This window comes from Mustelus asterias, unplaced genomic scaffold (assembly GCF_964213995.1).
Source record: "Mustelus asterias unplaced genomic scaffold, sMusAst1.hap1.1 HAP1_SCAFFOLD_35, whole genome shotgun sequence".
NCBI classification, from domain to species: domain Eukaryota; kingdom Metazoa; phylum Chordata; class Chondrichthyes; order Carcharhiniformes; family Triakidae; genus Mustelus; species Mustelus asterias.
In genome coordinates, this window is record NW_027590117.1 from 775231 (window position 1) to 790512 (window position 15282).

Here is a 15282-nt window from a genome sequence, read left to right on the forward strand (position 1 = left end):
TCCTTCTGCACTGTAGGGTTTCTATGATGATTTCTATGATTTGAACCCGACACCTAGCGCATTGTAATGCTATTGCCCGAAGCATGAATCATGCCCTCTGGCCAGTGAGCCAGCCACGACATTAATGCGCACTGGAAACATATTTTGATTGTCTCCTTAAGCTTATCAACCAACGAAATTGTAAAATCAGAAATGTTAATGAACAATTGTCAAAATGCTGGAAAAGCTCCCGGATCTGGTAGCATTTGTAAGGAGAGAAAAGAGGTGACGTTTCGAGTCCAGCTGTCCCTTTATCAGAGCTAAAAGGCATAGAAAGTGGGAGTTATTTATACTGTCGGGTGAGGGAATGAGTCACAGAAGGTGACCTGCTGGGATGGAAATTTCCTCTCTTTTGCAGCAGCTACGTTTCCAACATATTCCATCTCGCTGGACATCCAGGAGCGATGGTGAGGGTGACCTTCTTCCCCAAAAATTCATGGATCGGAAATCAAATGGATGGAGACCTTTTTCCAAGCTCCTGGGTGACTGAGGAGATGGCCGAGCGGGTTTAGTGATCGTCTACACGGGTGAGTTTAAAACTGACTCTCATCATTAATCTACGGAACTTTTAACAAATAGATTCCCTGTATTTGAACACACGTAGCTGTGGTCTTCCACACTTTGCTCATGTCGGTTCTTCACAACAATCTTTGAACTGACGCGATGGGAATTTCTTTCGCTGAGAGACACTACAATCCCAACATTGAACATCTGGTTCATTTTCAGGGTCTAAGACAAAAAGGATCACATTTCCCCGTGAGTCTGCTGTGTTTTTCTTCAATTTTCCATGGTTATGACATCGTCTGTGAAGACAGCTAGTGAGCAGAAGTTTATTGGCTGAGCAGTTCGCTTGACAGCGGCTCGTTGGTCTAGTGGTATGATTCTCGCTTCGGGGATTTCGTTGTCTGATCTTGCGAGAGATCCCGGGTTCAATCCCGGACGAGTCCTCACTTGTTGCCAGTTTTGGTCCCAAATGCTGGTTGTTTATTTGAACAAAATACGTTGCGTTTCAAATGGCGGGATTCACACATCTCGAGATCAGTTTGAAATCCTGCAACACCTCGCGACAATTTTCTCAATGCTGCACATGGAGAAAATGAAACGTTTTCAAGAATGTTCACCCACGTAACCAGACTGTAAACTTATCCCAATAAATCAATCAGGGCTTTCCATTGCTTATTGCGTCAGGGATTCTTGCATCGTGTGTTCTATTGTATTTTAGTCAGAAAGAAATTGCAGTCTGACAAAGCTGGGGGTCACAGTTTGGTTTTGAATTGATTATATTTTAACTATTTTCCAGGCGTTTCACTGAGCAGGAAGTGAATCTTTGTGATACTGTTCGGCATTCCACTCCAGAGGCAATTAACTCAGTGAAGAGGAGATTTGGAGAGGCTGTCCGTATTTGATTAGACACCAGGACCGGGTGACATGCATCGAAGGATACTGAAGGAAATGATCTGTAATTGCGAAGAAATTGGAAATAACTTTCCAATTTCGGATTTAGTAAGGTAACAATGTTTTCAACTAAATATATTGAGTATTTTGAAGTGGTAACCGAGAGTGTTGATGAGGGTAATGCTGTTCATGCGGTTTACATAAACTTCCAAAAGCATGGGAATTTTTAATACGGCAGATTAAATTAAATGTATCAAAATGTGAATTGATCTGTTTTGAAGGAAGAACCCAGATTCAAAACATAAAATACATGGTACAATTCTAAAGAGGCAAACAAGTACATACATCTCCCAAGTTGACAGGGATTGGCATAGAGGTTAACAGCATGGAAACAGGCCCTTCGACTCAACTTGTCCATGCCGCCCTTTTTTAACGACTAAGCTGGTCCCAATTGCCTGCGTTTGGCCCATATCCCTCGATAGCCATCTTACTCATGTAACTGTCTAAAATACAAAATTGTCCCCGCCTCTATGACTACCTCCGGCAGCCGTTTCCAGACACGCACCACCCTCTGTGTGGAAAAATTGCCCCGTTGCACCCTTTTGTATCTACCGCCCCCGCCGCCCCCCCCCCCCCCCCCCCCCATCCGGGCCCCGCCGCACTCACCTGAAACATATGTCCTCTAGTTTTAGACTCCCCTACCTTTGGGAAAAGGTATTTACTATATAACTAATCAATGCCCCTCATGATTTTGTAGACATCAATGAGAGCACCCCTGAGCTCGAGAGAAAAACATCACAGTGTATCCAGCCTCTCCTTGTAAGTCAAACCATCAAGTCCTGGTAGCATTCTCGTAAATCTTTCCTGCACTCTTTCTATTTTAATAATATCCTTTCTGTAATAGGGTGACCAGAACTGTACACAGGATGGTGAGGAGAGTGATTATAATAAATCAGACGATGCCCTGCTTTTTATTAATGGGGCACAGAGTACAAAAATACAGAAACTATGTTAAGCCTGCATTTAAATTGAATTCGGTTTCAAGTGGATATTGCTTCCATTTTCTGGAGAGCAAATTTAAAAAACAATATAAAAGATTTCAGAAGGTAGCAGAAATGTTTCACCAGAATAGTTCAATTGATGAAGAACTTTAGTTACTGAGAATGTTTGGATACGCTGCAACTTCTCTACTCGGAGAAGGGAAAGTTCAGAGGAGAATTGGGAAAAACATTCAAATCCTCATGGGTCTGGTCTGAAGATTGATAGAAATTTGTTCTCATTGTTCGTAGGAACGAGACCCAGAGGGCAGATATTGGAGCTAATTTTCAAAACAAGCAACAGCAGCATCAAGGAAATGCTGCCTGAGAGAGGGTCATGGCAGGTTCACTTGAATTTGATTGTTATTCGAAAGGAAAATATGCAGGCTAACAGTTAACCGACAAGGCAGTGAGACAAGGGGCCCGCTGAGAGCTAGCAGAGACAGATAGGGCTGAATGGCCTCCCTTTAAGTCGTTTTATTTTTTTAACAGTATTTGGGCGCCGCAGGACAGGTTTCATTTCTTGAAAATCCATAGCTGTACTTGAGAATGTGGTGGTGCGTTTGAGTCTCTGCAGTCCCGGGGGTGTAGACATACACATAGTGTTGTTCGGGAGGGAATTCCTGGACATTGAACTAGTGACAGTGAAGGACGGTGATATGCTTCCAAATCAGGATGGTGAGTGACTTGGAGGGGAACATTTGGGTGGAGGTGTTCCCAAGCATCTGCTCCTCTTGTTCTTCGAGATGGACACGATCGTGCGTTTAGAAGCTGGTGTTTAAGAGTTAGGGGACTGGATAAGAAAGTAATTCCACTGACAAATTAGATACCTTTTGCAGCAAGATGTTTGTTTAAATCACAGTTTAAAACAAACTGTAACAAATGAAGCAACTTAACTATGAACAATTTTTAAAGAAATCATGGAAACCCTACAGTGCAGAAGGAGGCCATTCGGCCCATCGAGTCTGCACCGACCACAATCCCACCCAGGCCCTACCCCCACATATTTACCCGCTAATCCCTCTAACTACACATCTCAGGGACAATTTTTAACCTGGCCAATCAACCTAACCCGCACATCTTTGGACTGTGGGAGGAAACCGGAGCATCCGGAGGAAACCCACGCAGACACGAGGAGAATGTGCAAACTCCACACAGACAGTGACCCGAGCCGGGAATCGAACCCGGGAGCTGTGAAGCAGCAGTGCTAACCACTGTGCTACCGTGCCGCCCTATGAATGTAAACAACTGGAATTACTAATTTTCATTGTTTTAGTCCCAAATATGCAACGTTCCTCTTAAAAGTATAAAATTATACGTTACAAACAATTAGCACCCACAAACATATTTGAAACATAGAAACATAGAAAACTACAGCATAAAACAGGCCCTTCGGCCCCACAAGTTGTGCGGAACCATATCCCTACCTTTTAGGCCTACCAATAACCCTCCATCCTATTAAGCTCCATGTACTCATCCAGGAGTCTCTCAAAAGACCCTATTGAGTTTGCCTCCACCACCATTGACGGCAGCCGATTCCACGCACCCACCACCCTCTCTGTGAAATACTTCCCCCTAACATTTCCCCTGTACCTACACCCCAGCACCTTAAACCTGTGTCCTCTCAAAGTAACCGTTTCCACCCTGGGATAAAGCCTCTGAGAGTCCACCCGACCTATGCCTCTCAACATCTTATATACCTCTATTAGGTCTCCTCTCACCCGACGTCTCTCCAAGGAGAAAAGACCGAGCTCCCTCAGCCTTTCCTCATAAGGCATGCCACTCAATCCAGGCAACATCCTTGTAAATCACCTCTGCACCCTTTCAATTTTTTCCAGATCCTTCCTGTAATGAGGCGACCAGAACTGAGCACAGTACTCCAAGTGGGGTCTGACGAGGGTCTTATATAGCTGCATCATTATCACCGGACTCCTAAACTCAATCCCTCGATTGATAAAGGCCAGCACACCATACGCCTTCTTAACCACCTCCTCCACCTGCGGCGCCGATTTTAGAGTCCTATGGACCCGGACCCCAAGGTCCTTCTGATCCTCTACCGTACTAAGAGTCTTTCCCTTTATCTTGTACTCTTTCACCCATTTGACCTGCCAAAATGGACCACTACGCATTTATCTGGGTTGAAGACCATCTGCCACTTCTCCGCCCAGTATTGCATCCTATCAATGTCCCTCTGTAACTTCTGACATCCCTCTAGACTATCCAAGATCCCACCAACCTTCGTGTCGTCGGCAAACTTACCAACCCATCCCTCCACTTCCTCATCCAGGTCATTTATGAAAATGACTAACAGCAAGGGTCCCAGAACAGATCCCTGGGGCACACCACTGGTGACCGACCTCCATTTAGAAAAAGACCCATCTATACCCACTCTCTGCCTCCTTTGGGCAAGCCAGTTCTGGATCCACAGGGCAGCAGCAGCTTGGATCCCATGCCCTCTCACCTTTTCTAGAAGCCTTGCATGGGGGACCCTATCGAACGCCTTGCTAAAATCCATATAAACCACATCTACCGCTTTCCCTTCGTCAATGTGTTCAGTCACATTTTCGAAGAATGCCACGAGGCTCGTAAGGCACCTCCAAAAGGCCTTTGACAAAGCCATGCTGAGTATTCTTGAGCATACTAAACCTCTCTAAATGCTCATAAATCTTGTCCCTCAGGATGTTCTCCATCAGGTTACCAACCACTGAGGTTAGACTTACCGGTCGGTAATTTCCTGGACTATCCCTATTCCCCTTCTTGAAAATAGGAACCACATCCGCAACCCTCCAATCCTCTGGCACCTCTCCCGTCTCCATCGACGACGCAACGATCATCGCCAGAGGCTCTGCAATCTCTTCCCTCGTCTCCCACAGTAACCTGGGGTACATCCCATCCGGACCCGGCAACTTATCTATCCTGATGCCATGCAAAGATTCCAGCACAACCGATTTGTTAAAGTCCACATACTCAATCTTTTCAGTCCACCGCAAGCCCACAGTACATCCACCCATGTCCTTCTCCTCTGTGAAAACCGAGGCAAAATACTCATTCAGCACCTCTGCCATTTCTACTGTTTCCGTACTGATTTTCCCGCCTTCACCTTTTATAGGGCCTATTCCTTCACGTCTCATCCTTTTACTCTTCACATATTTAGAGAACGCCTTCGGGTTTTCCTTAATTCTCCTTGCCAAGGTCTTCTCGTGACCCCTTCTGGCTCTCCTAATTTCCTTCTTTAGTACCTTCCTACAACACGTATACTCATCGTGATCCCTATCTTCGCCAAACTCTCTAAACCTTTTGGTGACTTTATTTTAGAGTGTTTTGAAGCTTCAAGAGAGAACTTGGTTTTCAGAGCATCTTGTAGTACATCTCTGCCTTCAAAAGCATGATGAAGGAACTGAAGAAAATCCTTATTAGTCAGGAAATTGTATTGTAGGAACCACTCGGATTAAAACACGATAAATCCCCAGGGCCTGATGCTTTGCATCCCAGAGTACTTAAAGACGTGGCCATAGAAATTCTGGATGCATTGGTGATCATTTCCTGTTTTGAATCGACTCTGGAAGAGTCCAATGGATTGGCGGTTCGCTAATGTAACTCCCCATCCCCATAGAGGAATTTCTGACGTCGTGGTACAGAAAGTTCAAAAGTTAAGCAATTGGACAGTGATTACATTTCAATAAATACTTTATTATCAATGAAATATTTTGGGACGTCCTGTGGTTGTGAAAGGTGCTACAGAATTTCCAGTGGACCTCCGAACGGACACAGAAAGGTTCGTGGAATGGGGTGACATGTGGCAGCTGAAGAATAAAGTGATTCATTTTGTTGGGAAGAACACAAAGAGGCAATATAAAATAAAGGGTATAATTCCAAAAGAGGATGCAGGAACAGCGGGAATATTGTGGACGTGTGCATCAATCGTTGAAGGTGACAGGACAGTGTTTAAGAGCCGTTAATAAAGCCTAAAGTATCATTGGCTTTCTAACTGAAAGCAAGAAGTGAATACAAAATTACAGTGAAAAAAATGCAGATGTACTATTAGATAGCTCATTTGCTCTTCTCTAACTTGCCCCTCGCCTGAGGTGTGATAATCATTAAACTAAATCTTCACCAGTAAGCTCTCCCTGTTCAGAGGGGGAACAGCGGATGGTCATTCGGGACTAAGCTGACTTTACCTTTATATCTGGGTCATCTTCAGTAAGAAGTCTCACAACACCAGGCTAAATCCAACAGGTTTATTTAGAATTTATTGAGTCAACTCACCAGTTGAAGGAGCAGCGCTCCGACAGCTCATGATTCCAAATAAAATTGTTGGACTTTAACCCGGTGTTGGGAGACTTCTTAATATGCCCACCCCTGTCCAATGCCGGCATCGCCACATCAGGGTCATAGTTAAACTGCGTTCTTCATTATCTGCTGCTGTGTGGGAGTTGGGATCTTTCTCATTCTGCCTGTGGAATTGTGCGTGCACAAGCGATTTGGTCTGACCGTCAGCTCCCGGAGCTGTAAATTAGTTGCAATTCATTCTGTATTTGCAAGCTCTGGGATTGGAAACGAGTTGATGTATCTCCTCATTTTGAATCTCCGATATATTTTTTTCAGCGTCGCTGACTGGGCCAACATTTTTTTTGTGTGTTCATTCATGGGGCTTGGGCGTCACTGGCTGGCCAGCATTTATTGCCCAATCACAGTTGCCCGAGTGCAGTTGAGAGTCAACCACATTGCTGTGGCTCTGGAGTCACATGTAGGCCAGACTGGGCAAGAACGGCAGATTTCGTTCCCTGAAGGGCATTGGTGAGCCAAATGGTTATCCCGATAATCGACAATGCATGAAAGCATAAATAGATTCTTGATTGCAGATATATTGCATTGAATTCAAATGACACCAGCTGCCGTGCTGGGATTTGAGCACGGATCCCCACTGAAATCAGTTGAGTTTCGGGATCAATATTCCAGCGATAATACCACCAATTCATCGCCTCCAAATTTCCCTCCAACTGAGTGGCTTGTTCGGCCACCTTTGTTGTTGGTCGGGAGTCACATACAGACCAGACCAGGTAAGAATTCGTTCCCGAAAGAACATCAGTTTATCAGTTGTTTTTTTTCTACGACAATCGATTCAAGGTAATTAATTCCAGACACTTTTATTGACGTCGAATTTCACCATCTGCCGTGGCAGTGGATGTGTGAGTGTTTATGCAGTGTGCGTGTGTGAGGGAGATTAACTCGTTTTCATTCTGCTTGTGAGTATGGATTAATCCCCGATATTCCCTCACAAACACTGTGATCCCTTTGCATCGATGAATTCTTATTAAAAAATACTTGTCCCCTTGTGACCCTGATGGGCGGATGGGAGGTGTGGTAATGTTTGAAGGCAATGCCGCAGGGTGCTGAGTGTTAAACAGACGATTTTAAAGCATGTGAGTAGGAAAGTGAAGAGTGAACTTGTCTGTGAGAAGATCACAGAAAAGCTGTATCTGGAGCAGCGTCCAAGAGACAAGTTTTGGGTTGTCAGCAAATGAACTCCTGTAATAAAGGCACAAAATCAGAAAGAAGAAATGCTGTAAATGTTCAGCAGCTCCGAAAGCAACTGTGGAGAGATATTCCTGTCGCCAGGATGTAACTCTATAATTGAATATTTCATGTTGCTCAGATCTGACACTCTAAACACATTCATGTAAGGAACAGGTAGGGCGGGAATAGGGCCTTTGTTGATTTGGGCAAACAGAACAACGCAGCAATGAGAAACTGCTCACCCCCCCCCCCCCCCCCCCGGCGGCTTGGAGAAGGATGGGACTCAGATATGGGCCTCTGGCTGGGATTGACAAATGGAAAAATACACATCGAGTTTTAAATGTAATAACAATCAAGATGTAATTCAAATCGGTTTGTGCAGAGTTTTTCCACAAGCTCCAATGTAGTCAGGATGGCCGAGCGGTCTAAGGTGCGGCGTTTAGGTTGCAGTCTCCTCTGGAGAGGTCTGTTCAAATCCCACTGTTAACAGTGATTTTTCCGTCGCGAGGCACTTTCTGAACCCAAAGCATCTCTCACCTGGCTGCACATGGGCAGCAGATGCAGAGAAACAACGACGACCTGCAAGGTCCACTCCATCCTGACTTGGAAATGTATCGCATTTTGCTTCCCGCTTGAGGAGGGCGGACAAGGTCTGGTGTGCCTCCGCACTCAGATAGCGACCTTCCTCCTCCAGGCCCTGCAGAGGTACCTTTACGTTGAGCCCCCTCCACAATGGTGTGCCATGGCAACGTATTTCTTCCGCCACTGGCACGGTCTCAATTATGACGTGCAGCTCCTGCATATCGAACTGGGGCGTGCTTCGACCGCCCTGCAGGAGTTGCCCGTCTTTTACCAGGACCTCGTCACTGTCTGGAACAAGGTCACCTCGCGACGCAGCTCTCCCCCGTCAGGAGTAGCGGCCCTCGTGCGAGAGCCGCTGCTCAGGAATCCACTCCTCCAGCCGCATGACTTCAGGTGGCTGGCGGAGAGGAGGGCTGTGGACGCCGGGGTGACCAGAGTCGGAGACGTGCTCGATGGCGGAGGGGCGGGCTGGATGAGTCCCCGCGTGCTGGCTGAGCACACGGGGACGACCGTCCGGTTGTGCTCGGCCCCGAAACTGCACGCAAACTCGAGGCGGCGCAGGCGTGCGGTGGGATCCCGCCCGAGCGTTTCCCTGTTCGGACGGAATTCCACATTGGCCCAAAACCTCAACCCCCCTCCCTGGGTGAGGTGCCCCACAGCCTGAGCCGCCTCGCGGAAATGTCCTCCGTGCCTTTTTCTACTGCGCGGAGGCGTTTCCTGTGCGGGCTGCTGCTGCACACCTTCCACTACCGCCTCCTCGCTTCTCGCCCGGATACACCTTGGCGGGCCTTGTTGCCGCCGGGCGGCGGAGGTCCCCGCTGGAGGTCCCTCTCCGGAGGGATCTCCCCCAATTACGTCGGGGACCTGGGCTGGAGGGTGATGCATGCAGCAGTGCCGCACAACCGTAGGATTCACTGGTTCACGGGCTCCGAAGACTGCCCTTTCTGTGGCCTTATGGAGTCCGTGGACCATGTCTTATGTTGTGTGTCTTAGGCTGCACTCCCTTTATGTTTTCCTAAAGAACCTTTTATTGATGTTTTGTTTGCACTTCAGTCCCACGCTCCTGATCTATGGACACCCGGTGCGGAGAGGGGAGGGTCGGGATGGCGACCTCCTCGTGAACCTGCTCCTGGGCCTGGCGAAACGCGCCATTTACCGGTCCAGGCAGCGGGCGATCGAGGGGGCCGTCCATCCTGACTGTCTGCCCCTCTACCGCGGCTACGTTCGCGGCCGGGTGTCCCTGGAGAGGGAGCATGCGGTGTCCACAGGCACGGTTGACGCCTTCCGCGCCCACTGGGCACCGCAGGGGTTGGGGTGCGTTATCGACCCTAATAATCACATTTTAATTTGATGTTTTTAAATTTCCTTTGTATTTTGATTTCTGTTCGGGCTGTTCCCCCTCCTTTTTGGGGAGCTGCCCCTTTTACTTTGTCCCGACTGAATCTGAGTTTGTTTATTTGGTTTGACCTAAAAAGAGTGCCAATGAACCCCTGTAATGAAGGCACAAAATCAGAAAGAGGAAATGCTGGAAATGTTCAGCAGCTCCGAAAGCAACTGTGGAGAGATATTCCTGTCGCCAGGATGTAACTCTACAATTGAATATTTCATGTTGCTCAGATCTGACACTCTAAACACCTTCATGTCAGGAACAGGTAGGGCGGGAATTGGGTCTTTGTTGATTTGGGCAAACAGAACAACGCAGCAATGAGAAACTGCTCACCCCCTCCCCCCCCCGGCGGCTTGGAAAAGGATGGGACTCAGATATGGGCCTCTGGCTGGGATTGACAAATGGAAAAATACACATCGAGTTTTAAATGTAATAACAATCAAGATGTGATTCAAATCGATTTGTGCAGAGTTTTTCCGCAAGCTCTAATGTAGTCAGGCTGGCCGAGCGGTCTAAGGCGCTGCGTTTAGGTTGCAGTCTTCTCTGGAGACGTCTGTTCAAATCCCATTGTTGACAGTGATTTTTCCGTCGCGAGGCACCTTCGAAACCCAAAGCATCTCTCACCTGGCTGCACATGGGCAGATGATGCAGAGAAACAACGACGACCTGCAAGGTCCACTCCATCCTGACTTGGAAATGTATCGCATTTGCTGTGGCTCGCTCGCAATCGTGCAACTCCCTTCCGAACAGCAGTGTATTTGCACATACACCACATGGACTGCAGTGGCTCAAGAATGAGTTAATCGCCAATTACTGAGAAGTATTTAAATTTAACAACAAATGCTTCCCGGGCCAGTGACACACATATCCCGTATGAATGAAGTATTTTTAAAAAATCTACTTTCGAGCAGTAAACTATGTGTGTGCATCAAATCCTGAACACGGCTACTTTTATACCAGATGCGTGTCTGAAAACAGGAAATGGAACCAGCTCACGATAAACCGCTCAATGTTTAGCGGAAGAATTTCACTGAGTGATGTTTGCGATTCCCTCTGATGTGCTTGTTCAATGTCGGGAAAGGCAGATTTGAAATGTTTACAGGGAAATCGGTGCAGTCTCGATGGGCCACTGTGGGATTCAATTATTTTCTTTCATAAATCTATCCGAGATCCCATAGCATCTGGGGAGAGAGAAACGGTCGTTCCCGTGAAAGGTCTGCATCTGAAATGTGAACTATCTCTATTTTCTCAGATACATTCCAGATCTGGTAGTATCTCTTTTTCACAGACACCACCAGATCTGGAGCGTTTTTCCAGCATTCTGCTGTACCAGGAGTAGCAGTATCAGGCTCTGCAGCTGAGTTGGTTAAAGCGCCTGTCTCGTAACAGGTAGATCCTGGTTTCACGGACACGAGCAGTGCCTTGATTACTTTCACGTGATCTTTCAAGTGTTCATTGCAATTGCTCAAGTTACAATGTCCCTTTCTTGCTCGTCAATATTGTCTTTCCCTTTACAGTGGATGATCTACAAAGATGAAACAAACTCAGATTTCGAGACTCCCCACGAATATCTCGACTGTTTATTTACACGATTCAGTTATTTCCATCATTTTGCAGTCAAAAAAATATTCCGCAATAAACCCAATGCTGTAAATTTTACAAACACAGTTTTCCATTTTTTTTCCTCAAGGAATTTCTAACACAGTCAAATGGCCTTAGAATCACACAATCCCGACAGTGCTGAAGGAGACCATTCTGCCCATCGAGCCTGTCCCGACTCTCCGACAGAGAATCGCACACAGGACCTTTCCACCCCGCTAATCTACCGATACAAACACCTTGGGGACCAAGAGGCAATCTAGCATGGCCAATCCACCCAACCTGCTCATCTTTGGACTGTGGGAGGAAACCGGAACACTCGGTTTCCTGAGATAACTTGCCTGGGTGAATGCAGCTTGAACAGCACTACAGTTTGGCACCATCCAGGACAAAGCATCCCACTTCATTCGCTTCCCATGCATAAAAATTCACTCCGTCCACTATCAACACACAACGGCAGCAGTGTGCACCATCTACAAGATGCACTGCAGCCACTCAGCAAGGCTCCTTTGCCAGCACCTTCCAAACCCACGACCACCACAGCCGAGAAGGACAAGCGCAGCAGACACATCAGAATAACACCACCAGGTTGCAAGGCACTGATATTTAGTTATTGATTGTAGTTATTTCTAAGTTGTTGTTGTTCCGTGGGTGTTCTTTATCAGACTTTATCTTCTTTAACTTTATCTAATCTAAGATTAATTCTTTATCTTCCAGAGGAAGCGAAATATCTAATTGAAAAATTACTATTTCTAACCCAACCAGCGAATGTTGTGTCAAACTTTAAGGAAGCTCCCGGGGTTTGCGATTTCTTCTCGAGTCAGTGGCTTCCCTGGGAGCCGAGTAAACAGAAACAGCATGAAGAAATGGCAGAGAGCAGGAAATTTCGGAGCCAAAGCTAAATCATATCAATGAAGGAGCAAACTGTTTGTTACTAATCTGATCCAAAATCCGGCTTTTGCTACCAAATGAACCTGTTGGACTTTAACCTGGTGCTGTTAAACTTCTTACGGGATTTAAACCCACAACCTTTGAATGGCTAACATGCCATCATTTAGAAGTCCAACGTGCTACCCATTGCGCCACAGATCCACGTACCAGAAATTCACTTTACAGTTCTATACATGGATTCTTGACAATGTAGAAACGACTGGTAAGTTCAAAACTCTCGCAGTTAAAATGTCAAGAACTGTTGAGAGGAACCTTATTGATTGCAAGTCATGTTGGGGCATCTTATGTCTGTTAAAACGGCTGTGGAAATACAAACCTTTGTGCCCTTTATACAGGAAATCTGTCCATCACAGAATGATCCTCCCTCTCTCTCTTCCTCATTCTCCTGTACAGCTTGGAGACTAATCTCGCGGGTTTGATAGTCGGGAGACACATTCTACTCTATCTGTCACAAGGCTGATCAGAACCTGTTCCCTGTTCCAGGGAAACACCTGCACAGAACACAATGCAAAGCTGGAAGCTGGAAATCTGAAACAAAAACAGGAAATGCTGGAAATGCTCACCAGGTGAGGCAACATTTTTGATTAATGGAGATTTCCATAAAACCAGCTCCTGAAGCAGAGCACAGCTGCACAGTTTAAAGTTTCCTTTCATCAACAATGGATGCTCCATTCTATGATTTTGAACAATTCAAATTGATAATCTGCATTGTTATTCTAGTCGCCACAGCCTGAAAACCACTTCAGGCATTGATGTCACTCTTGGATTTTAAATTTGTTAATCCATTCTCTATCTTTTTAAAGCTACTATTGAAACTGTTTCCATCATCCACTCAGTTTTTTGTGAATGAGAAGGAAAATTGAAGATATATTTGGATAACTTTCCTTTGATTAAATTTGTACAGAAGCATAAAGGCGGAATCACACACAGCACTTCATGAAACTCACCTGCTAGACATTGAAAGGTGACAATGTTTATTCAAGGGATGGTTCTATTTATTCATTTATTATTAATGGAGAAAAGAAAAGTTGGAACAGTTGCAATCTGGCGAATGTAACTGAGCAAGGTGAAACGCAATGGGGACTGGCAGGATAAGCCTACCATGGGCAGTGCACAAAGTGAAGGTGCGACGTTGACTGAGTTGTCAGGCGGAGCAGGGAGTCGTTGCAGAGTGAAGGTACATAGGAAAGTGGGAGTGCTAAATGTTTAATGATCTCTGTACAAGTAGACGGTGAAATGCAGACTTCAGGCTGGATATTCAATGGGTTCTGAGATGGGTGAATAGACTGCGGCATCTTGGCATGGTAAAGGTGCAATACGGATTAGGAATGCTAAATGTTTTTATGTAAAATATAAATTGTTTTCTATCGCCTGTCCTTGATCTTCGGACCAAGATGTATCACTTCACACTTCCTTACATTAATTAAGTTGCATATGTCACGTGTCTGCACCTTCCACCAGCCTGTCCACATCGTCTTGAAGATTATCAATATGCTTCTCACTAAAGTTGATAATATGTTCAAGTTTTGCACCACTGACAAATTTTGGGATTGAAACCTGAACACCCAGATATAGGTCATTAATATATATCAAGAAAAGCGAATTTCTCTCTATATACTACCCCCAATCAGAAATAGGTAAAAGTTGGTGTAATATATGCTTTAATAGCTTTGTACTAATAATTAAATCTTGTATAATGAAATTCTAAGCATTCTAAACAACAATGATTCAAAATACCACTTGGTTCAAAAGAAAATGCCTATTGGTACGAATACTTTCACTTCAAAAGCACTTAAAAAGCATAGCATTGCTGATTTATCGGTATTTAATTGATGAATACAAAGGAAAGCAGTGGTTTCCCTTGGAGCCGAGTAGACAGAAACAGCATGGAGAGATGGCAGAGCAGGAAATGTCGGTGCCAAAGCTGAATCCCATCAATGAAGCAGCAAACTGTTTGTTACTAATCTGATCCAAAATCCGACTCTGGTGGGCTCAAACCCACAAACTTTGAATGGCTAACGTGCCATCATTGAGAAGTCCAACTCGCTATCCATTGCGCCACTGGTAGATTCTAAATTGATATGGCCAACACATTTAGTATTTCGAAATTCCCCCGTCCCAGGTTCAGTGCAATGTGAACATTTCCTGTCTGTTGTATCCCTCTCTGATGTCTAAAGTTCAGTCTACCACAGTGTGCTGACATCTACTGGCCGCAACACAGAACTGCAGTAGAGGGAAATAAATCACATGAACTGTCGCTGTTGCAGAGACAGATCAAACAGGAATTAATGATTGGATGCAGCACTAAATCCCATGGAAAATTCAATATTAGTGTACTTGCCCATATAGTCAATATAACTTGGAATTTGCTATTATCTGGAGCAGTTGAGTCGACTAGCATCGATGTACTAAAGGGAAATCTAGCAAATGAGACGATGGAGGATGAATTTCAGAGATAAGCAGATGATGTTACATTGAAGATTTTGAGTAGAGGATCGTGTGGAATCATGTACTAATTAGAACAAAAGGCCCGGTTTCAATTAGGTATCTTCCGTGTAGAGTGTGTACAGATTTTCAAAGTCTCTCACATAGATTTATAATAAATATCACAGACATTTGTCACACCAGAGACAGAGCGATACAAAATGAGTCCAACACTCATACATACAGAATCTTAGAGTGGATACAACAAAGAGAGGGAGACCATTCGGCCCTTTGTAGGTATGCTGGTCTGTACAAGAACAACTCAGCTCATCCCTTTCCCAATCCTTGTCT

General features: G+C 45.4%; 2 protein-coding genes across 2 annotated transcripts in view; one reads left to right on the forward strand and one right to left on the reverse strand.

Annotated features, from left to right (window-relative positions):
* The window catches only part of LOC144482316 (uncharacterized), a 233002-nt gene that overhangs the window by 115802 nt on the left and 101918 nt on the right, over positions 1 to 15282 (reverse strand). Inside the window, exon 2 of the mRNA XM_078201489.1 lies at positions 6636 to 6657. Coding sequence (XP_078057615.1) covers positions 6636 to 6657 — 22 coding nt within the window. The remainder of the gene's footprint in view (positions 1 to 6635; positions 6658 to 15282) is intronic.
* Positions 1 to 15282, forward strand: part of LOC144482317 (uncharacterized) — a 474174-nt gene that overhangs the window by 59871 nt on the left and 399021 nt on the right. The window lies entirely within an intron of this gene.